Below are 24,271 nucleotides of genomic sequence, written 5' to 3'. Positions count from 1 at the left end.
CAAATTTTGACATTTTTCGGAATATATATATTACCTTATTTATGTGTACTTTCAATCGACAGACTAAAATTTAATGGCCTGTTTTCACTAGAACCCAAATGAGATAATTTCGACAATTATTTATAGGGTACACGGTACACCCAAGTATAGGTCGTTTCAAATCAAAAGTCCTGACTCTGAGTTTATTTTCTCCATTCCAATAAAATTGAGAACAAAATAAACAAAAAACTCAATTTTATTGGCTCATTGCGAAAAATCAACTCAAAAATAACAACAAATCATGCTTGTTTGAATGAAAGAAATGTTAGAGAAAAAAATAAACAAACTAAAAATCTGAATTTGTTTATTAATGATTTCTATATGGTGACGACTCCAAAATAATTGAAAAATAAAAATAAGATATTTACTGCCCAATTGTACAAATGAAAAGATGTGAATAGAATTTTAAGTTATGAATTGCTATCATATATATAAACTGGACATTTCTGGTCCATCTTCACCTAGTCCTATAATAATATCTTCTTCAAAGTTATCCCAACTGCCTTCAAATGATAAATAATTAAATAATTAGGGGTATTCACGATCTGGTGCGACAGGCCTAGTAAAAATGTAAAATTTTATTTTTTTACAATAGATCGTGAACGACCCTTTTCTTATCTATAGTAAATATTGAAGCATGAATGAAATCCATGATGTTTTTTTTTTTTAACAGGGTTGTTCCTCCACTGTTGCTTCTTCTTTTTTTCCATTTTTTATAATTTAATTCTTTGTTTTGTTCGGGTTAATTAATTTTCACAAATTATTTTACATCAAAAGAAACTAAATTACGGGACATGAGTACCGACAAGCCGACAACCATAATAAATAGAATAAAAAAGACAAACTGTTTATCATGGGCGACGAGACGGTGAGCTGCCATCTGTCAAAAATAATTTTACTCTATTGTATTTTTATTTTGCAATAGGTTTAGGGTATAGCAAAAGTGCAAGACTGTTGTAAAATTTTAATCCGTATATTTTGTTGTTGTAGTGCGTTGTAAGATTTTACACTTTTGCAATGATACTAGACCAGTTGCATCGGATCGTGAATACCCCTACTGTGAAAATGAATTTTACATCTGGATTTATAAAGTTAAACAGACCTCCAGAGAGCAGTTTAACTTTGGATTTAAAAAATTGGATTTACGTTTGGATTTAAGTAGTGAACATTATGGAATCGGATATATTTTTGACATTTGACATTGTTTAGGTACATCCAGATGTATTTTTTAAACTAGTGAATAATATGGCCGTTAGGCAAATTATTTCATTTCGAATGTCAAATCGTATAGACAAAAAATTTAATTTGAAATCTGAACTGACCTCATTTGCGAAATTATCTCATTTGATATAGCCTGGTACGCTGCTCGCGCTAAAATTTAGCTGAGATAAAATTCCCATACAAGTTATCGATAACTTGTATGGGATCCATTTTATCTCGGCTAAAAATTTTCGATAATTTGTATGGGAGCTAAAATTTAGCTCTAGCAGCGTACCAGGCTTATGTAGTGAAAACAGGCTATAAACATCAAAAGTTTTGCCCCACTCCGCATTCGTATATCTTGTCAGAATTTGAGCTATCTTTTTCCATACCACTACTGTACTATTCCAGTGTGTGAGGTCCCTTAGCATTTTAAATAAAAAAAATATACAAAAAAGAACGCCATTCTGTACAAAACAAAAAAATTGTCTCTTGTCTAGTCTGAATTTCATTGAACGTTCCCATTTGAACTGCATTTTCAACTTTTGTTTTTTTTTTTATGTGTGTCAAGTCAAGTCAAACTGTTTGTGTAAAAACATAAAATTTATTTATTAAACAATTTAATAAAAATAAATAAATAAAAATGAAAGTAAATATAGATTTATCAGTATGCCGAATATGTTTACAAGCAAGTGAAGATGATATGAAATCAATATTTGAAGAAGATGAAAACAATTTGACGATATCAATGAAAATAGAATCTTGTGGCGGAATAAAAGTATACAAAAATTGTTTTACTTCTATATTTTCCTATTGTTTTTTAATTCCAATTTCCTTTCAATTTATTTTAAGATATCAAAAAATTATGAATTTCCAACAATGATCTGTAAAAAATGCCATGCATTTTTGTCCATTGCTCACAAATTTCGTATAATTTGTCAAAACTCTGATGATTATTTACATGAATTTGTATCAAAAGGTGATACTTCTTATGAAGACGAGGAGACCATAGAAACGTTGGATATTAAACCATTGAGTCGAATACCAGTGAGTTCATATTTTGTTAGTCATTAACATTGTTAAACTTGACAAAATAGTCAATCTATAAAAGTAAACATTTACACGTTTGTAAAAAAGTAAATTGTACATAATACATTCAACATTAATTTTTCATATCAAATACCCAATGTTAACAACAAAAATATTTTAGGCATTATATTTAACAAATTCAGTTTAAAAACCATTGTACATTACTCAAAAAGAAACTAGCTTCTATCCTACAAAAAAAAAAATGTAGTTCATCCAAATACACTTGTTCATATTACTAATAGTATAATATTATCTAAAATTGACTGTGGATTGGTAATCTACGGCAAATAAACTAAATCAACCCTTCAAATAATTGTGCCCTTAATTATGAAAGTGGACTAAGTCACTCCTAAAAATGGCATCAAATCTAGCCTAAAAATAATTATTATTTAAGGGGTAAAGTTTATTTGAAAGCGAAATTGCAGTAAATAAACTTCTTTATTGCTCCTCTAGTGATTTCATAAAAGAAATATAACTAACTCGTTATAAGAAAATTATTATGTAAGTTTTTCTTCAAACAATGCAAAAAGTGACTAAGTCCACTTTCATAATCATGGGCACAATTGAATCATTTATTTTCAAAACTTTTTTCAAAATTCTTTTTTTTTTTACTTAATTGTTATTCTAAGGATAACCACGTCTGTCTTCAAAATATGAAGTATTTACTCCATCTACATTATATCCGATTTTACAGCTACGCGAAATATTTTTTTTAGTATAAAAAACAGGATAAGTCCCGGACTTATCATCTTTTGAAAATTTATGTGTAAATGCTATATTAGGCTACTGGCTTAAAATCGTAAGTTTAAAGCGTCTTTAAAGTTAAATAAGCACTCTGGACATTATATTTTAATCTCAAATACAATTGTGTGATAGACTGGGGATGAAAGCAAATTTGTATACCCATTTTAAAACTAGTTTCACATCCGTTTATTTTCAAAGTATGATAAGTCCAAAAGCGTTTTTATTTTTTATATTTTGAACTATCGCTCCAAAAATTAAAAACGAAACGGTATTCTCTACCTAGGCAAAAGTTCTAGAATATATATTTTTTATAAATTTTTCTACACACATCAAAAGAAAATAAAACGTTTTTTTTCTTCCCCTAAAAAATTTAAAATCATGGACTTATCATGTTTTGAAAATAAATGATTCAATTAAACAATCTTACCATTCCACAATCAACAACAACTCTCCGGCCCGGAAAGTTTTCGACTCCAACCTAGAGGGACGACGCAGTAGAGGAAGACCTCGTCTGAGGTGGCGCAACCAAGTGGAAGGGGACCTCAATCAACTTGGCGTGCGCAACTGGAAGCAGCGAGCTAAGGATAGAGCTGGCTGGCGAAGCTTGTTGGTTGAGGCGCAAATCCACAGCGGATTGTAGCCGCCTTACGGCGCTGGTCACCCTAAGTAAGTAAGTAAGTAACCATTCCGCAATCAGAAGCAGTTTGAAAGCCTTTCCAACTACACCTATAAAAAACATGCTTACCAGCTAACCTTCCGTCGATTGAGCACCGCAGAAACCTTTTAACATCTTGCCTCGCACCTGCTATTTGTGAGTAATTCAAATCTCCATTAATTGAAGATGTCAAAAAAATATTACTTCTAAAGAAAACAACCAAATATCTTTCGACCATGTACATCGCCCTACACGCTACTAGTAATATTGATATCCAACCAACAATCAATTTCTACGATGTGAGACTACCAAATTATTTCTCAATTTACTCAAAAAAAGCATATGCAATACTTAAAGCCACAGAAATAGCTATCTCACTTTAAAAAAAATGTTTTCATCCGCACTGATAGGCATTCCACTCTTAAAGCCATCGGGAATGCCAACCCTCAATTATCAAAATTCAATACAACATCTTTAAAAACAAAATGTGTTGCTTTGGGTTCCTGTACACTCTGGTATTAAAGGTAACGATCTAGCAGACAACGCTGCGAAAAACGCCTCTGAAATGGGAAATATAACCCAAATTCCACCTTCAAAAAGAGATTTCTTCAAAGCAATCAATACTTTAGCCTGGTACGCTGTTCCAGATAAATTTTAGCTCCCATACAAATAATCGATAAATTTTATCCGAGCTAAAATGGATCTCATACAAATTATCGATAACTTGTATGGGAATTTTATCTCGGCTAAAATTTATCGCGAACAGCGTACCACGCTTAATGGGAACATAAAAGAAAAGAAGAATGGGACACATACACACACCATTATTCAAAATATGTACCCCACAAGAAAAAAAAAAAAAAATTAACAAATGTTTCCTACGCCTCCGACTTGGCTGACGTATAGTCATTTCCTAAAGAAAGAAAGCGCTTTACCTTGCCATCTGTGCTAATCCAGTCCAATTTTAACAAAAAATTCTTTGAATGTACTAAAATCAATGATCTATGTAAATCGTTTTTCGATAAAAATTTAATCGACCTCTTATCAAAACCTTCTATTGGCAACATTAAGAGTGTATACACAATTTAATCAACAATTAAAATCGAATCTGTTATATGACAAAACTTTGTTACTTAGATCTGTGAAGTTCACAGACCTCTGCCAGCTCCATACATAGTTTTATAACTTTTTATTTTTAATACCTATTTTCTATTATATCAAGCCGCAATTCCTGGAAGCTAGTGCTTTAATAGTTTTTAATTATTATATAAATTTATTTATATTGTAATAATAACAATAAATAAATTAAATATTTCGACTATCTCTATTCTAGACCACTAAAACAGAATACCAAAAAGTGTCCAAGGAAGAATTAGATGATAAGGATGCAATCGACTCAGATTATTCATATGAAGAACTTAAAGACAATGGAGCTTATTCTGACGATGATAGTGAAGTGGAACAGAAACCAACTGTTAAACCCCGTAAAACACTTTCTATGGGTGAAGATGGGACGGCTGTAATAAAAACAAACAAAAAACAGACACACATTTGTGAGGTATGCGGGAATACGTATCAGCGGCGATATTGCTTAGAAGCACATATGCGCAGACATCGTGGAGAAAAACCATTTGAGTGCGAGTAAGTTTTTGTCTGTGTTATTTGAATATTGTTGAATTAAAATTCTTTCTTTTTTATATTAAAGGATTTGTAAAAAAGCATTTGCGTTGAATTTTCAACTTACACGTCATATGAGATCACATACAGGTGCGAGACCTTACAAGTGCCAATACTGTGACCGAACATTTGCAGATAGATCCACTAACGTGAAACATGAAAGGTATGTAAATCTTTTAATTTTTTTTTTTTTTTTCAAATTCAATTCTTAATTTTATTCAAAACGACTGCTATCGAATAGTAAAGAAATTTTGATTTCCAATGAGAATTGAGTCCATAGAGTCTTGTATTCTTTTAACACAAAATATAAATAAAACTGCATGGTACTTGTAATTTTTTTTTATAAAACCCCAAAAATGCCAGTAGACGAACGTATTTGTCGTCACTATGAATTGGTTTGATTGCCTCTCACGCATATAAATAATAAAATAGGTACTAGCTGATTTTAAGGACCAGTACTCTGTGCTAAATTGACAGTATTGGGACCTAGTACTTGGGTGAAGAAATAAGTTGATACTGATTTGACTACTAACTTTAGAACTAGGACCGGTAGATGTAAACTGACTGTTCAGAATGGCGGATGATTGCAATATGATCGATTCAAGGACAACTTTTGAAGTTTTATATTGTGTACTTTGGGGTGTAATGTAAATTGGTGAAGAGAAAAAATGTAGAATATCCAAATAACTAAAGGATGAATAATGCAATGAAAAAATTTAATTTAATGTCGTAATTAATGGCGTGTTCTTTTAAAATACTTAACAAATCAGTTAAAAAAGTTTATAAACCAATGCAAGACGATGTCTTTTTAGTTATTGGTTCAAAACATGACCCCAACACCCCTTTTATACTCTTACAAATTTTTATATGGGCATATAACATGGTGCCTGGAAACAAAGATTTTCAGCCCTATTCTGCTATTCGATTCACGTGAATTGAAAGATTTCCTTTATTTATCACGTCAAACTGGCTTTGAAAAACTTCGAAAGCAAAGCGTTGTTTCCGCTTGTTCTAGAAATTCTAAAGAAAAAAAAATTGCTTAAGGTTAATTTAAACCCCCATTTATACGCTTCTTATTTTAGACTTTCACGTGAATCGAATAGCAAAATAGGGCTGTTTATTTTATTTAAATAAACATTTACTTTTATTTTAAATTTTAAAGTCCCCTTTAGACTTATTGCTTATTTTCTTTATTAAATAGAATCCACACAAATGAACGGCCATACAAATGCGAATCATGTGGAAAATCCTTTACATATTCAAATGTTCTTAAAGTACACATGATGACTCATACAGGAGAAAAACCGTTTACGTAAGTAATAAATATTTCTATTTTATTACTTTTTACCAACATTTAAATTTTAATCTATTTAAATTTAGATGTGATCTTTGTGGAAAGAGATTCTCTCAACTACATCACTTACGGGCCCATCTTCAAACTTTACAGCATCAAAATGATCCGCAAGCGACTAAATTGCTATTAAAAAGTGAACCTTTATAATAAATCAAATAAATATTTCTTAGCCTAATAATATTCGACACCACTATAACCTCTCGTACCGCAACAATAAGATATTGTTACCATAATTTGTATGTTTAAGCATAATTTAAATTATAAATGATAAAATATATGTATGTATGTATTTAAAGCAGACTTTTTGAGTTTATATTTCTCAATATTAAAGAGAAAGAGAGAGTTTGTATGTTGGGCTCGAACCCACACCTCTATGTTAGCAGTCAAGCACTACATCCATTGCACCATTGCCAACCGCAATTTCAATGTCGAGATTATAGTAATGCTCATATGTACACATCTGATCCGGCTGAGGTTCGCCGGCTTGATCTTAGAAAATGTAAATTTCCACCAAAAAATGATTTTTGGAAAATTTGTCATTCTTGAGAAAAAGTATCGATAAGAACAACATACTTACGACTAACCCAATGCATTAAAAAAAAATCATTAATTAATTCCAATTGTGAACAAAATGATTTTGTTGTTTGCTTTTATTTTACGTAAACGTACTGTTTGTAGACTGACTTAAAAACGATATATATCTAAAAGCTACTTCTTATAATTATCAATATTAAAAACAAATTGGGGGTTGCAGGTTATATAATTAACATAATTATCAATAAATAGGATTTGTTTTGTTTTTTTTTTTGTTTCAGTTGAATTTAGAACAATACATTCCTTGGGAGCACGGGAGAGAGTAAAGGTACCTAAAATAAGAAGAATCAACAAATTAAAAAAAATATATGTATAAAAACTAATGTTAACATCTATCCAGAAAAAACTTGGATGTTATTTTGAAAGAATTTTGGTTCCTTTGGCAAATAAATCAAATGTTTCGTATTTTTAGGTACAAACAATACTATCAAAGTAATTTCTATATAATATTATGATTATTGAAGAAATTTGAATTATTGAAAAAATTCGATTCTTCTCTATCCCAAATTTATGTATATCTCATTTTAACAGCTTTCTATGCGTTGGTTTAAGTTTTGTTTTTTTTGTTTGTTTTATTTTGTTTATCATTTGTTCACCATGCGGATTTTATCTTTGATAAGGTTTTTCAATTCTATGATGGTTTGGTCATGGCTGTCTTTGAAGGTGTTTGCTACTTCATTAAGTAGACTCGATTCGACATCCGGATTTAGTGACATGTCAGCCATACAAGAGACTAAGTTTGTTGGTATCTGAGGTGGCTTCCAACCAGCTGAAAATAAAAGAATAAATACAATTAAAACAATATAATACAGATGGACAAATAAAATTAATTTTGATTTTACTAGGTAGAAATTCAACTTCACAGTTCTTTCCCCTATTCTTCCCACATGACACAATATTTGGTTTACTAATTTCTCAATTTTGGCATGTTTTTATATAAGATTTTCTTGAAAATAAAAAAAAAAAAACAAATAGAGCACTGCCATTAAGAGATAAAAGTTTTCATACCCAATTTGACGGTATTACTGATTAATCAAGTAAATCGAATGATTCACGCGAATCGAATAGCAGTGGCCCGTATGAATAAAAAACAGTAAATATGTACACTAGCAATAGGAAATTAATAAGTATAAACTAGGTTTGATATGCACAAAATGTTGATAAAAAAGTTCGTACTTTACAATTTTTCAAGTAAAAGCATTTACTTTTTTTATGCATATCACCCAGTATAGGGCGGATAACACTGGTCAACAAGGTTTTTTTAACAGAAACCAAGATATGCTTTTCTATAGGTTTTTTGTGTGTTGAGCTCGAATCCGAAAAAAAATTCAAAATTTGAAAGCGATTGGTAAAGAACTTTTCGAGATTTGCTAAAAAGCAAATGAACATTAGATATACCAAACACGTTCATTTCATTCAAGATTTCTCGAAAAAGAAAAGAGATATTAACCCTTTCGAACCCTTTTTCGATAAAAAAAATTAAAAAGTATAATATTTGACTAACTTTTTGTACTAATCCAGTAACTAGGCATTATTATCTTTCAATTATGCCATCGAAACCAAAAAAATTATTTGATGGAATATTTTTTACGAATTTTAAAAGATATGTTACATGAGAGTAACGCTGGTACCTAAAGGGTTAAAAAGATTTAAACGCATTTAGTTCTTTTCGAACCCGTTACAAATATTACTGAAACAAATAACCAAGCGCTCAGGAATAACCTCGAAAACTGGTAAAAAGCGGCATTTTGCATTTTCTAACGGGAATATCTCAAAAACGTGATGTGATAGAATTTTTGTGACTTCAGATTTAAGCTCAGGGCGCCAAAATTCTTAGGATTTGGTAACCAAAAAAAAGTTTAATTTCGTTGACCAGTGTGATTTATTAGATTATCTGCCATAGAACCGTTTATCTTAAATAGGAATTTCTCCCAAACAACTACATGCATAATTTAATTTTAACAATTTTTGTATGCAAAAGCATTCATGAATTTACATTTAGTTTTAATAAATAAATGCAAATTAATTTTTGGTTCAAATTTTTCTAGATGTTGATTACTTATTAATTAGTAAATGGAATATCAACCAAACTGAAAAAAACAACTGTTTTCAACAAAAAATTATTTTGAAAAATGTTTGTTTCTAAAAAACATAAAATTCGTTTTCAAAGGAAGAAAACCACATCTTAAAGGAATTTGGGCTCCAAAAAAGTATACAGTTTGATTTCTTTTTTCATAATGCATTTTAATTATTAAAAAGGAAATTAAATTGCATACAATTTTACGGAGGTCGAATTCATTTAAGATATGGTTTTCTTTCTCTGAAAAACGAATTTCATGTTTTTTTTTTTCCATTTTATTAAAAAAAAAAAAAAAAACTAAGCAATTATAACTGTAATGCACTGTGCACATGACCACCCAACGAAAGAGCGAAAAAAATGAGATTTTCGGTATTTCTAAAGCATTTTTTTGAACAAAAGCTGGATTAAATAGTAGTAATCTAACTAAAATAAATAAGGCTACCTAACGGATGGATGGATTTGCTTGATTTTATTTTTTTGTTTTTTATTTTATTAATATCTCCTTTTTAACGCATATCTCCCACATAACGTTTTCGAGGTATTGCAATTTTCTCAAAAACGGCTCCAACGATGCCGATTAAATTTGGTATACGTCATAGTCTTAGTGATTCGGCGGGTCTCTGCTTTCGTTTTTTTTTTTTGCAAAAAATTCGGAGAACGGAAATATGGCGTTGAAATACACATTTTGCCATTACACATTTTTTAGCTTATATTAAAATTTCTCGGGAGTGTTCCCCTTGTTTTAAACATGAGTACGAGAACTAAACTATACAAAAAAACAGGGAACTAAATTCCCCTGGAGATTTACTATATGACCCATCACCCATACCTAAGCAACCCTTTTTTATCACTTTTCCTTAATACTGCCTTTTCATTTTTAAAAAATTAATTTCTGTTTTTCATTGTAATCAGAGAAAAAAGGTTATAATCTTATAAGATATAAATAGTCAGCTTGAAGTTTTTCAAATTCCACAAGTTTAAATTTTAATTTTACAAGTGTATTTTACTTTACTCACCAAGAGAATTAGCACAATTTTGCAAGTGTTGCTTAAGATGACGCATCAATTCCACTATCAGTAGCATTCGTTCCTTTTCGTTCATAATATTTGTTGCTAGATTTTCATCGTTCTGAGATGCCTTGCCATCTTTCTTTTTATTTTTCTTGGTTTGTGAATTTTGTGATGATATCGCAAATCTCTCGTGACAAATTGACAAAATAAAGGCATAAAGGGATAGAATCTAAAAATTCAAATAAAACAAAAATTATATAAAAACAATAAAATAACTGAATATTTAACCTCAATGGCAACTGAAATCCTTTGTTGCACTGAACGCCGACACCATAAATTATCCTCACTGCTATTACTTTCTTTAACAGCATTTAAAAACAATGAAGCAACCTCATCCACATTATTGCTTATCACTTTGCATTGCTCCATTTTAATACAGCCTACATGCAAATCTAAAATAAAACCTGCCAAATCATTAAAGAATTTCTCATATGGCAGATCAAGCATCATATGAAGACGCGATGGGAGCAAATTGACTAGAAACTGATTAGAAATCTTCTCATATTTCATCAGGCGTATTCGTTGGAATAGTCCTTCCCAGCCCTCGCGCAGCACCTCCACAGTTTCAGTGTCTTTTGAATTAGATTCATTTTTCGTCTTACTACTACTGCCACTGTTATTGTTGAAATGATAAAGATCAACAAACGATGCTACCAATCTCAACATTAGCGAACGTATTTGTAGACCTTCGAGCTCTTGTTCAATAGTTTCTCTTTGATGCTGTTCATGATTAACAATATGCACCGGATCCCAACGTACAATAGCTGGTAAATCACGATTATCAGATAATTCATTCCAATTGATTCGATCCTCTTGTGGTTCTATACTCATCAAACTATATGTATTGAGATTTTGTTGAACAGATCCGTATAATGCAACCAAATCAGCTAATTGTGCTTCCACCGATATGGAAACATAATGCAAACTGTTTGTTAGGCGTTCCTTAAAATTTAAAAACTCCTGTAGTTTTGAAAACGAACAGAAGCGATAAGTTAATGCGATGTATTCCAAACGTTCCTTATAACTGTTTGTGAAAAATTTCAATGTTGTATCAAATACAACACGAGCTACTGATGGACGGCCACAAAGTGGTAACAAATTGCAATGAATATAACCCATTGAGTCCAGCTGAATGTGTTTTATATCAATTGACTCGTACATTTGCTGCGCTCCAGTGATGCAACCAAAAATGTGGTAGATTTTTAAGCACAAGAGCTTAACATGGAAATTACTGGGACTGTTTTTTAAAACATATTGCAGGAGACACAGCGCTTCGAAGAGTTTGTCTGATTTTTGTTCTTTCACACAAACGTCATACATAACATTTGCTGTAAAAAAAAAGAAGGAGATAATGGAACTGAATGTAAATTTTTTATAAAAGACTTTTACCAGCTAACAATGCATAAGGATCCGAAGGTCCCATATCTGTGGGCAGGAGATTTTTGCCAAATGAACTGAGTCCGTGTTCGTAGTGCAAACGTAGAGCAGTATAAAATGCAACTAAATGCTCCGTCTCTAGATTATCATAGTGACCACAAATTCTGGAAATTTGTAACGAGCAAATGTGCTTTTGCATTTGTTCTTTCTAAGAAAGCAAAAAAAAAAAAGGATAAATAAATATTTTTATATTTTATGTCCCAATATAAACTACATACATTTTGGGGCAATGATGTTGAAGATATTCCAGTTTCTTGAAGCAGCTTACTAGCTAACACTAATCGATCTTCTAATGAAACTGATGTGAGGAATAATGTGACATCAGAAGTACAGCAAGATTTATCTCCAAATAGCCGGAAATATTCAATTATTAGCTGAATAAAATCACCTAAAAGTTCTTGGGCATTCATTTGATTGGCCCGCATTCGTTTGTGCAACTCTAAACGAGCTAGATATGGTCCTCTTACACGCTTACCATCACCTTCAATTAACTAGCAACGAATAAAAAAAAAGTTTAAGAAAGAAAAAAGGCATAAAGCAAACAACTTACCTGACAAAGAAAATCATGGCATTCATCCATATTGGATATACCATCTTCAGTACTTTCGGTTCCACTCTGTGATTTGTGTAATTCAAAACAACTCGTAAGAAAATCTTGATAGTAATCCCAACGATCTCGACTAGAAAACAAAATAAAAATGCTTACTATGGGGGCATTCAAGTTTTCATTATATTTATAATCGGAGAAAAATGTTTTTGGGAAAAAGACTTCCCATCGAAAAATTCCCAGAACACGACCCCTTTTTCTTTTAAATTTCGTTCCTTATTTGTATATAATTACAAAAAAGCGAAAAACATTACTGGAAAGATACAATAATTTTTAGCATTTAGAAAGTTTTACAGAGTTAGTGTACGGCCACGTCCTGAGCGGCTGAGCGTCAATCCCGAGCGTCAAAACTAAATTAGAACGTATGAAAATGTATGGGGGTGGCCATATACACCCTGAGCGGCAATCCTGAGCGGCTGAGCGACGTGCGTCGCTCAGCCGCTCAGCTCTGTTCTATTTTTGTTTGGAAATCCTGAGCGGCGAACTACATTTTATTCTAAATTACCACGAACATTTTAGTAAATGGTGAAAATTATGGTTTCTTTTGAAGAAAAATATTTAAAAACATTAATTTTTTTCGTTAAAATAAAAAAAAAAATAAATAGGCCCCGACAGGAATCGAACCTGGGACTCGAATCGTTGTCCGTTTAAGAAGCTATATCCTAAACGGATGCATTCTAGAAAAGTATAAATAAAATTTTGAAGAAATGCATTTTTGGATTTTTAAAAAAATTATTAATTTTTTTTTTTTAATAAAATTTTCCAAAACAGGTCATTTGATTCTTTTGAAATTTTGGTTTTAGGTATAGATCTATATTAACTACAATATGGCATACCAACTTTATTTTATTTAGAATTATAAAATAAAAAAAAAATAGGCACTTCTAGGAATCGAACCTGGGACTCCCGCGTGCGAGCCGAGTACTTATCGAATTTTTTTTGCACTTGTAGGGTTTTGAAATTGCCGCTCAGGACGTGGCCACCTCGTCGCTCAGGATTGACGCTCAGCCACTCAGACGCTCAGCCGCTCAGGACGTGGCCGTACCCTTACAATTCAAAAGAGGAACAGAAAGCACTTTCGAAGACATTTGGAACGAAATACAGAACAGGACCCTGGCTGGACGTTACCATAATTACAAAAAAACATCAAATTGCACCGTATTTTTTTTTTTTTTTATTTAAACCTGTGGGTTTTCATGACATTATTTTTTAATTAAATCATTCAAAAAGTTGATTTTGACCTTCAATTGGGTAAACAAAATTTAATTCGCATAATCAAAAAACGGTAAAAAAAAGCATTCGATCGACAACCACGAGATCTGATATGGGTGGCCTTTAGACAACGAGGAGTTCTGGAACCCTATGTGCGTATAATTATGTACTTGTATGATGGAGCAGTTACTAAAGTAAGATGTGCAGCTGGATTCACCGAAGAATTCGAAATCACACAAGTGTACAAGAGAAGCGTCTTGAGTCCTCTGCTCTTTTTTACCGTTCTTGATTACGTGCTTGAAGGCAAAGTGACGGACCCAAAAGTGCATCAGTTATTCTCTGCTGACTATGGAGCCATCATAAGTGAAGACCCGATATCCCTTCAACGAGCACTTGATGTATTGGTGGATGTTCTAGAAGGAAGTGGGTACCGCATAAGCGCGAAAAAGACAGACATTCCTATTTCGGACATTTATTTAAATGGTGTAGTGCTTCCCAAGTGTGAAAAGTATAAATATCTGGGGTCTATGATAAATAACGAAGGTACTTGTGATGACGATATTAATCATCGCGTAAGCGTAGGGTGGATGAAGTGGCGGGAAAATTCTGCTATCTTCTATGATCGAAAAATTCCCCCTAAGCTGAAAGGAAGGCTCTACACCGTAGTTGTGCGTCCAGCACTCACATACGGTTCACAATGTTGGACAATGTTCAAAAAGTATGAGATTAAGATAACAGCAGCTGAGATGAAGATGCTTCGCATGACAGCAGGAGTAACAATGCTTGATAGAATTAGAAGTACGAAGATCCGAGGAAGCCTTCATGTTAAAAATACCATCTCCCAAAAAATTTAACACGACCGACTCAGTTGGTATTGTCATGTTAAAAGGACAGATCTTGAGAACCCCGTCAAAAAAGCAATATCATATAACGTTCCAACACGAAATAAAAAGAAAGGTAGGCCTAAAAACTCCTAGTACAAGCAAATGCAAAAACACCAGCATTCAGTTGGCCTCAGAAATGGAACAAAACAAAACCGGGAGACATGCCGCCGATTTCTGAGGTCAACCCGGCGAACCCCACAGGCGGATCACTAGTGTGAATCATATATCTGGGATAGTTATGATCTCCTCGACATCGAGATCATAACAGCGCCGAGCAAAGGAAGAAGAATCAAAAAACGGTCAAAAAAGGATAATATACAAATTGTTTGCAGACCTACATTTTTCAATTGACATTATTGGTTGTTTATTTTTTAATCGCAAGAAAACAATTGATTAGAATCATACTTCATTTGCCACAAAAAAAATCAATTTTTATGAAAAATCCAAAATTACAAATAAACTCTACTATTAATTAGTTTAAATACAAACAAAGCAATTTTCCGGTTAATTATCATGAATAGAAATTATCTGCTCCCTATTAACCCCACACTAATAAACTTGTGTAGTGTATGAGATCGAGGGAGGTAAAGTTTACAACTCATGGGTTGATTGTTCTTCTTTTAATTGAATAATTACAATTTTTACTTAAAAAAAAAGGGATGGGAAATTAAGTAAAAGTAATGACAATAACCTACACTACAAGGACATTTTGGAAGAAGAAGAATACATAATAACAATAATTATTACAAAAACGAACTCATTTTCCAATTAATTTAATTGGAATCTAAAAAAAGGAAACAAATATAGCAACCCCAAATATTGACTGTGACGTAACGTATACATTTTTGAAAGTCCATTAAGAATGGGGTTGCAATCAAAAAATCATTAAGGAATCAAGTACCATAAATTATACACGTTTTTTTTTTTTTTCAATAATCTGATAAAAAAAACTTTGTGAACAATCAATAAATAACATAAAAAAGTTGTATGTTAAAAAGAAAAATGTCCACTACATTACAAGTGGCTTCTTACCGAAAATGCTGCATGTGTACAAAATTGGAATTTAATTTTCAGATTTTTAGAGCTCTGACCTCAGGCTACAAATGAAGAGTTTAACACCAAGTAAGTCTCCTCTTAAGCTCAGTGTACAAACTATGCGTAACACTTGGGTAGCCTCATAGTTCTCTTAAAAACCATGTTTTTTTGCACTTTTTTTATTTGAACAGAATATAATTTCAACTGAGCCAAGAAGACACTACTGTATCGGAGATTTAAAAAGTTTTACTTAATGTCTTGAAGTTGACAATATTTTTGGATGTGAATAAAATAAACGTTTTTTTTTTTTGTAACATCAGGATAGCCTCACCCTATTTATTATAGCTAAAACGAAAGTTATTTGAAAAAATTTTCAACATAAACATTTTTTTCTTATTTTTTGAAGCTAACCAAATAATATTAGAATCGCCAAGAAATTTCAAAAATTTGGAAAAACGTTATCATAGGTGGAAAAAGCTATTGAATATCCATGAAATTTTATCTCACACATTCACAGTTACATTTCAAGCTTTAGGAGCAAGATTGACAATATATGTAGTTTTTCTTAAATTTTGGTTTTCTAAACACATTTTTATCCATAATTTGTGGAATCGAGCAGTATCTTAAAAAAAAAATTATTTGTAGGACTTAAAGTAAATAACAACATGGTTTTGTCAGGTGAGCCCATAACTACTCCCAACAAAAACAGAAAGCTCTGAGTTATAAAAAGATTGTTCGACTATGTATAGTTCAATACTTCTTGATTTATGGCTAGAATACGTTAAAAAAGTTATTTTTATAAAACATGTTTCAATATTGATAGAAAATAAAAAGACAAACTAGCTAAAGATTGCCACTATATTTCTAGAAAAAAGACTAAGGACACAAGGGAGAAAATCCCTATGACTCAGTAACTAAGCTTAATTAATCGATTCATATTCTCAAAATGTAAAGGTCTCAATTTTGACAATGCGATTAATACATTTTATTCAATATCCATTAAATAAAAATGTTTTCTGCATTGGTTTTATTTTTGTGTTAAAATTATCAACAGTAATTCAAAATCACAGAGCTTTACATTGAATCACATGTTTCTAAGCTCTCATTTCTTTTCATTCTGCTGAGATTCTCAAATGAATAAGTTCAATTGTTAATTTAAATTTGATTTCGGAAAACATATTCAATACACATTGAGGGAAATTATCAACCGAATTAAACAAAAAATACGTAATACTCTATTTTGGGGATGCATACTGTCGTTAAAAATGTAACAAGTCCTTCAAGCCGTACATGTCTCCGTTAAGGATTTTTCCGTTCGAACAAAGTATAATATCGTTTCTCCCCAATTAATGTGGGCCCAGCCCCTTTTAATGTGTATCATCATTTTTTTTTTCTTTTATCAACCGTTCAATGAGGCTTCACACATGATTAAGAAAATGCTAATGCCAATTAGTCATTATTTTTTCAACAGCAATATTTTAAGTGCATCAATTGTATTTCGGCTCTCCCTATTCGTACATGCGCTTTTTTCCTTATTGGTATTAAAACGACAAAATGTTCATCAAATTCAAAGACATTTAAATAATCCTATCGGTTTGTAGAATCGCGACAGAGCGTCTAATGAACGAGATTCATGGTCATTAAAGGAGTATTTGATTTCCCAGCTAACGATAATACTATTGTACCCAATTTTTGTAACAAATAATGATGTTAAATCAAAATCCATTTGAATCGAAGCTCAAAAGCAGTGAATTTCGCCAGGTTGTGATCTCAACCATTCTAAGTCATTGTCAACTACTTGAACTAATTTGTTAAATTAAATTAGATAACAAGTTAATCACCTTAATGTCTAACACCAGATGTTAAGCTAAAAATCATTCGGTTTACATTTGTTTTCGTTTTAAAAACAAAAAAAAACTTCCGTCTTGCAATGTTCGTTCAAGTATGTCACCATTGAAGACAAAAAAACAAAACTTATGCCACAAGCAATCAGAATTACCAGGCTATTGATGAAAATGAATTTATGTGTTTCTAAAAATAGATTACAAAAAAAGAAGGAAACTTGTCTAGTTGCGGGGTACTATTGATAAAAAAATGAATTATGTGAATCTAATTATAGGTAAAATGAAGCTAAAAAATTGAAGATATATAAACAATGTAAGAAAGTATCAGTCTCTAAATATGAATAAACGAAAATAGAACAATAAATGAACAAACGAAACAAAGAAATAAGAAAAAAAAAAACAAAATTAAAAAACAAATGATACTTTGACGATTGGTAAATGCTACAAATTAAATTCGAGAATTTCAAATTCGTTGATGAAAAAACACAAATGTTGCAAGACATCACGAAATGTTAAAATTAATCAATGTCAAGAAGTGCCAAGAAATTTAATAAATTTATCAATGTCAAAATATGTGCGAATGATATTATTAACGCAAAGAAAATTGGTCGATAGTTCCAAGCTAAACAAAATTCTGATATGTATATACAATATCCATTGTTTTTTTTTATTTCCACAATATGACTTCTGCATAAGCAGGAAAATAAATACATATTTTAATAATTGGGATGCAAAAAATGGGTTAGAGACTATCCTTTATACATTGCTAACACATGGCGATCTGAAGGAAAATAAATGTAAGGAGGAAACGTGCATAAGTGCACATTGAATTTGATGTTTGTTGTATTACAAAGGAATGGTAAAACAAAAATAATCTTAAAAATAAGTCTCAAGATACAACTCGCTCAGATTTCTAGAAGTACGAGAGTAACTTTATTGCTTAAATGCAGAGATTCAACCAGCTGCTTTACTGGGTCATTGTTTTTAAAAATACAGGGTGTCCCAAAAGTAATGGATCAAACGAAATATGCTGATAGGCCAACTTTAGGGCTCCCAGAATTTGGTAACTTGTTCATCCCAAATCCTTACGGTTTTCGATTTAATGCAGTTTTTGTGAAATTTCGAAAAATCCCGACTTTGCAACAGTATTTTGCTTCCTCCGATCATAATTGATTTTTGTTTTTTGCAAATCTTTCACTAAAACATTGCCTAATAATAAGAAATAATTAATTAATCAAAATATTTTTTATTTCATACGCCATTTTGCTGCAAATTAATTAACAGTTCCATATTTTATAAAAACTCAATTTCTCTCTTTTATTTCAGAGCAACAGCATGAAAAAAATTTGTATGGTGTGGCACTGGTTTATTATTTTGAAAACTTGCCGTGTTATAGCAGTTTTCAAAAATGTATTAAAAATTCCAAAGTTGCAAATAGAACGAAAGATATTACAATTTGAATGCAAAAAAACAGACGTTTTCAGAGCAAAATAACAAACAAACATCGAGGCTTTTGTTCAAAAAGAAATAAACAAACAACACTCGAGAAACTGTGTTTATTTTTCTTTGTTATTTTTCTCTGAAAAGCCCTGTTTGTTGCTTTTAAATTGTAATATCTTCAGTTCTAACTTCAATTTTGGAAACTTTTATACATTTTTGAAAACTGCAATAACACGACAAGTTTTCAAGATAATAAACCAGTGCTACACCATACAAATTTTTTTTCAGGCTGTTGCTCTTAAATAAAAGAGAGAAATTGAGTTTTTATTAAATATGGAAGTGTTAATTAATTTGCAGCAAAATGGAGTATGAAATAAAAAATATTTTGATTAATTAATTATTTCTTATTATTAGGCAATGTTTTAGTGAAAAAAATTGTGAAAAACAAAAATCAATTATGAGCGGAAGAAGCAAAATACTGTTGCAAAGTCGGGATTTTTTGAAATTTCACAAAAACTGCATTAAATCGAGAACCGTAAGGATTTGGGATGAACAAGTTACCAAATTCTGGGAGCCCTAAAGTTGGCCTATCAGCATGTTTTGTTTGATCCATTACTTTTGGGACACCCTGTATAGAACATAAAGATATATTTACTTTAGACGCCCATGTTGGAAATTAATATTTTTGTTGCTATAATAGCTCAGGCAAATTAGTCAAAATATAGACATGAAATCGCATTTTTCGCGGGACAAAAGTTTTTTCATGGAATGTGTTCTGTTACGAGGACAAATTGAAATTTTTTTAGGACTAAAACTTACGGTACCTGAGATATAACGTAAAAGAAAAGTTATTTTGTTTTCAAAAACGGCTCCTTTTGAAATAAAAAATTGTTTTTGTGCCGTTTTTAGATCGTTTTTTTTTTTATTAATGCATTTCTCGTAAACGACAAAACAAATTGCAACCAAAATTTTTATACAGAAACGCGAAAATTTTAAAAATTAAAAAAACACATGTTTGAATTTAAAAAAAAATGTTTATTTGAAAAAACAATTTTTGGAAATGCGTTGATGAATGTTATCGAAATTTCGTTTTTAAGTGTCATACAAACTTTTTTTTGGAAAAATGTTAGAAAATTTGAATAATAAAAATTATTTTCTTTTTAAACGGCTCTAACGATTTTCGAAATTTTTTTGTCTAAAAATTCTTTTTTTTTATATAAGAAATTAAATGGCACACTTGGTTTTTAAAAGATCATTTAAAACGATGTTTAGTTAATAATAAAAACAGAAAATATCAAATTTTAAATTTTCCCTAATTTTGTTCAATTAAAAGCTTTAACATAAGAGTAACTTTTGTCATAAGAGCAAATGCGTGCGACCCAGTCGTGCATTTTATTTTATTTTTTCTTCAATACCAGCCTTTTACGTTGGAAAATATGATAACTTTCCATAAACCATTAAATTTCCACATCCAGGTACTGAAATTCTTCTATTAAATTCTGCATGAGTATCTTTAATTATGATTTTTTTTCGTGGAAATGTAACCAAAAGTTCTTGTTTCATAAAACATATTAAAACAATTTATGATTTTGAAAATGTGTTATATTGATTTTGTTGTCATTTTGTTAAAGAATTTTTTGTTTTGTTCCGTGGTTCTGAGTTCTCCATCTTTGTAGTGTAGGTTTTGATTAAAATCTAGAATTTTTATTTAACATAAAGAAAAGAGGTAACCGATCAAGTGTTCGATCTGTTTGAAATGGAATGGAGTGTCTGAGTCTGGGAATTTACCACTCTAAGGGCGTCATAATAACTTATTTTCTTTCAAGTTATTTAATATTAACTAAATATTGTCATGAAAACAAAAATACAAGTTCAATGTAGCTTACATGAAAGAAAATTAGAGATACACCCTTGATTTTTGCTCTAAGTTAAACGCCTTTGACTGTCAACAATTGAAAAAATCATATGTACACTGGTTTTATAATCAGGTATGGTAGAGAATTTTTTTTTTCGACATTACAACATTATCTATTTTTTTTCGTATTATTCATTTAAAACTGTTATAACATCGTAATAAGCCGACTTACGATGTTTTAGCTCGTATAATAAATCTTAAGCCCCTTGTAGCTCCATGTGACTAGCGGTGGCTAGTCATATCGGCACTTAAATTAGAGTTTTTTGAAGAAAAAAAAAAAAAAAACGAGATAAGAGCGGGGCTGCTTATTACAAGCAGATACAAAATGTAAAAATAAATATGTATCTACATATATAGGAGCATGCGGAAGCATTCCACAATGTAGAAAAAAAAAAATAAAGTAAAGTATTAAATAAGGAAAAAATTAAAAAAAAAAATTTAAAATTCAAAGTGTAGAAAAAAAAAACAATAAATAAAATGAAAAAGCATTCTTAAGCACTTGTTAGATCAGTAAAAAAAAAAAAGTCCAGTTTCAGTTTCTATTTTACTATTTACTAATTTTTAGGTCCAAGAGGGCTATGAAATACCATGTAGAAGGTTTTTTTGTGTGATCTAGCTGTTAGTGCAATCAAAAATATTACAACTTTTATTAACTTTCCTTAACATTCTCGTAATCGGTTCAAACCAACAAAGATCCCACAGAACGTGTACATAACATAATTTTTAAATATGTATTTCTTTATTGAAATAGTACACCATATTTCTTAGATGTTGAAAGTTCAACTTTTTTGAAAATAAGCAAATTTGTGTAAAAACTACGAAATTCAGAAAATAATAGTTTTTTCTGGATAAACTTACGGGGTTTTATTTTTGGATTTTAGGTAAGCCTAAAAATAAATATTATATAGTTTTTTGTTTGAATTTTTTCATTTATAAACAAAAAATATTTATTTTTTTACTCCGTTAATTTCGGAATAATTAGGTAAATAATGAAGATATTGAATTTTTTTTTAAATACGAGTTTTATTATAGTTAAAGGCAAGTCGTTTGACATTATTAATTTTAAAATTTACGATCTTGGGTTACAAGGGGTTAACTAAAATATTTAATTTAGTTGAAATTTTTTCATAAAGACAAAAGAATGATGAAATTTGTTCTATCCAACAAATTAAAAAATAAATTTAGTATAATTAATTAATTAATTTAGTAAAATAATAAATTCAGTAAAAAAAAAAAAAATATAGATTGATTCATGTTATATTGACAAAAAAAGAATTTTTTGGTGAATCTGTGCGATAAGGTCAGCTTAGAGGTAAGTATGATCAAACAGCAAAACAAGTAGTCAGGAAAAGGATATTCAAAACTGAATTTTGAAGAAAGAAATAAAATTATTGATTGAAAATCTTCGAGTCAATTATAATCGACTAGTATAGCATTTTATGTTTCAAATAGAATGAAAACATGGCAAAATATTTAAGTTAAAGAACCGCATCAGGCAAGCATTTTGCATGATACGTCGAGATCATTCCCGACCTTCCTCATTATGCCTCTGTTTTTTATCTATAGAATGTTTCCGATGGATATCAATTGCTAAACCTCCCTCTTATTTCTAAGTTTATACTTGAACAATTTTTTGCAAAGTGAAATCCAAGTTCCAATTTGTTGTTTTATTGCGAATTGTATTGGCATTTTTAAAGCTTAGTTTAAGATCCGATTCAATTGATACAATTTATATAATGGATGTCATTGCAATTTAAAGATAGACAGCTAGACGGATTGATTCGCTTCGTTCAGTTTTCAATAAATGTTGCTTTTAGAAAGGGTTCTTGATAATAACAACCAAACAACTCAAAATCTCTCCCCCAAACAAAATAAAAACCTTTAAACTAAATATTCATTCAACAAATACTTACTCATCTTTCAGCAATTCTTTCAGCATAACATTAATCTCATCCCACATTTGCATCTTCTTCATCAAATTAATTTTCAAATAAACCGGAGCACCAGGATAACATTTTTCACAAACAGGTCCATTTAAGAAATTTAATGCCTCTTGATTTTTTCCCTGCTCATCTAAAATTGTAATATAAAGTAGAGCTTCTTGTTCGGCTTCAAGTTTATCCTCTGCAATCATTTTATCAACCATTCGTTGCGCCAGCGCTAGATATAATTTCCGTTTATCTGGGTTCTTACTCTCCGGTCCACGAATTCCCTATTTATAGATAATGCATACAAAAAAAACCAAATTGACATACAAAAACTGTCTGAAATGAGATAAATTTTGAGTATACCTGGAGAACAACACTCATAACAGCCCAAAAATAATATGCATTTATGAGTTTGACTCGATACAATTGCAAGGCCACCGATTGCTGTGACTTATAATCGTCCAGTCGGACATATGATATGAATAAATGTGCCAGAATTTCTTCATTGCCAGGCGATTGTTTAGCTGCGTGATTGTATAATTCACATATTTTATCCACTATTGACAAAAAATAAAATAGAATAATTTTTTTTAGGATTTAATAGAATATAAAGGAATAGACAAAATGTGAATGTGTACATACGTTGTTCCATTTCTTTGTAGCAAAATGATAAAACTTGCAAAGTTGAATCGTCTGTTGGCTTTTCTTGGGATATATTTTTTAAGAGGGTATTACTTTCCTCATATTTGCCCAATCTTAGAAGAGCAAGAGCCTTTAATGCTTGTGCACATATCAGAGAAGGTTGTTTCTTCAATAACTTTTCGGCTTCTTGAAGCGCCTTTTTGTTATTACCAACTTCGAGTGAATCTGTTTTTTTGGTTTTGGTTTGAATGGAAAATTGTGAAGATTAGAAGATTTATTTTTATAGAAATACAAGATTGTATTTGAGGATTTTGAAATATTTTTTTATTTATTTATAATATTCATACCATAAATAGGACGTAATCTCCTTTCGAAGACGGTATCATGCACGTGGTTCGCCATGTCTGAAATCTTCTGAAAACTGATTTTTCAATTTTCTTTCTGGCTGATAAAAAAAAAAAAACACAGGCAAAATATGACAAATGTCAAAAAAGCAGAGAGAGAGAGAAGAAAGAGATGACAAGTGTTGTTTTTTGTCTGTGAAAAGAGAGATAGAAGAATGCAAAGAAAATTTAAAAACAAATAAAATAAATTATTTACGGAATTAGAATTAGTTAGATGAGAGGAATATTTAAATCAATTTTAATGGAGTTTTTTATTAGTTTTTTGATTATTTAAACTTTTTAAGTTAACTATTAGACTACAAGTATTTTGTTTTTAATTATTACTTTGGACTTTTATGTTCGGGATGAAAAAATTGATACCTTTTCCTTCGAACACTGCCTTGAAACAAGTATATATAGCTGAACTCTTCCCGGCAACAAC

At 30.7% G+C, this 24,271-nt stretch overlaps 2 protein-coding genes across 4 annotated transcripts; one reads left to right on the top strand and one right to left on the bottom strand.

Annotated features, from left to right (window-relative positions):
- The first annotated feature begins 1,775 nt into the window (after positions 1–1,775).
- Positions 1,776–7,058, top strand: LOC129913499 (zinc finger protein ZFP2). The gene is made up of 6 exons (XM_055992223.1): positions 1,776–2,017; positions 2,092–2,286; positions 5,061–5,368; positions 5,433–5,567; positions 6,606–6,716; positions 6,785–7,058. The coding sequence occupies exons 1-6, from the start codon at positions 1,883–1,885 to the stop codon at positions 6,903–6,905; spliced, it is 1,005 nt and encodes a 334-aa protein (XP_055848198.1). The 5' UTR covers positions 1,776–1,882; the 3' UTR covers positions 6,906–7,058.
- Positions 7,059–7,368: 310 nt separating this feature from the next.
- LOC129913498 (phagocyte signaling-impaired protein) lies at positions 7,369–24,242 on the bottom strand. Of its 3 annotated transcripts, none has more exons than XM_055992221.1 (11): positions 24,175–24,242; positions 23,794–23,983; positions 23,447–23,671; positions 23,168–23,361; positions 22,790–23,088; positions 12,490–12,619; positions 12,158–12,430; positions 11,892–12,087; positions 10,731–11,830; positions 10,449–10,671; positions 7,369–8,121 (listed from the first exon to the last, which is right to left on the bottom strand). In XM_055992221.1, the coding sequence occupies exons 2-11, from the start codon at positions 23,846–23,848 to the stop codon at positions 7,937–7,939; spliced, it is 2,880 nt and encodes a 959-aa protein (XP_055848196.1). In that variant the 5' UTR covers positions 23,849–23,983; positions 24,175–24,242; the 3' UTR covers positions 7,369–7,936. The 3 variants fall into 3 exon arrangements, with proteins under 3 accessions (XP_055848196.1, XP_055848197.1, XP_055848195.1); XM_055992222.1 differs by having other exon boundaries at positions 23,794–23,891; positions 24,175–24,193; XM_055992220.1 differs by lacking the exon at positions 24,175–24,242 and adding an exon at positions 24,047–24,126.
- Between the last annotated feature and the right edge of the window lie 29 nt (positions 24,243–24,271).

This window comes from Episyrphus balteatus, chromosome 3 (genome assembly GCF_945859705.1).
Source record: "Episyrphus balteatus chromosome 3, idEpiBalt1.1, whole genome shotgun sequence".
NCBI classification, from domain to species: Eukaryota; Metazoa; Arthropoda; class Insecta; order Diptera; family Syrphidae; genus Episyrphus; species Episyrphus balteatus.
The sequence above is the reverse complement of the archived record's forward strand: the minus strand, read 5'-3'. Positions and strand labels throughout refer to the sequence as shown.

What these genes read in the sequence shown, in the direction of transcription:
- LOC129913499 (XM_055992223.1), top strand. Translation starts at nt 1,883, where the DNA reads ATGAAAGTAAATATAGATTTATCAGTATGCCGAATATGTTTACAAGCA. An exon ending in AACCATTGAGTCGAATACCA is followed by an intron (nt 2,287 to 5,060) that starts GTGAGTTCATAT and finishes TCTCTATTCTAG; the next exon opens with ACCACTAAAACAGAATACCA. An exon ending in ACTAACGTGAAACATGAAAG is followed by an intron (nt 5,568 to 6,605) that starts GTATGTAAATCT and finishes TTTATTAAATAG; the next exon opens with AATCCACACAAATGAACGGC.
- LOC129913498 (XM_055992221.1), bottom strand. Translation starts at nt 23,848, where the DNA reads ATGGCGAACCACGTGCATGATACCGTCTTCGAAAGGAGATTACGTCCT. An exon ending in GAGATTACGTCCTATTTATG is followed by an intron (nt 23,672 to 23,793) that starts GTATGAATATTA and finishes CCAAAAAAACAG; the next exon opens with ATTCACTCGAAGTTGGTAAT. An exon ending in AAATTGTGCTAATTCTCTTG is followed by an intron (nt 8,122 to 10,448) that starts GTGAGTAAAGTA and finishes TTTTATTTTCAG; the next exon opens with CTGGTTGGAAGCCACCTCAG.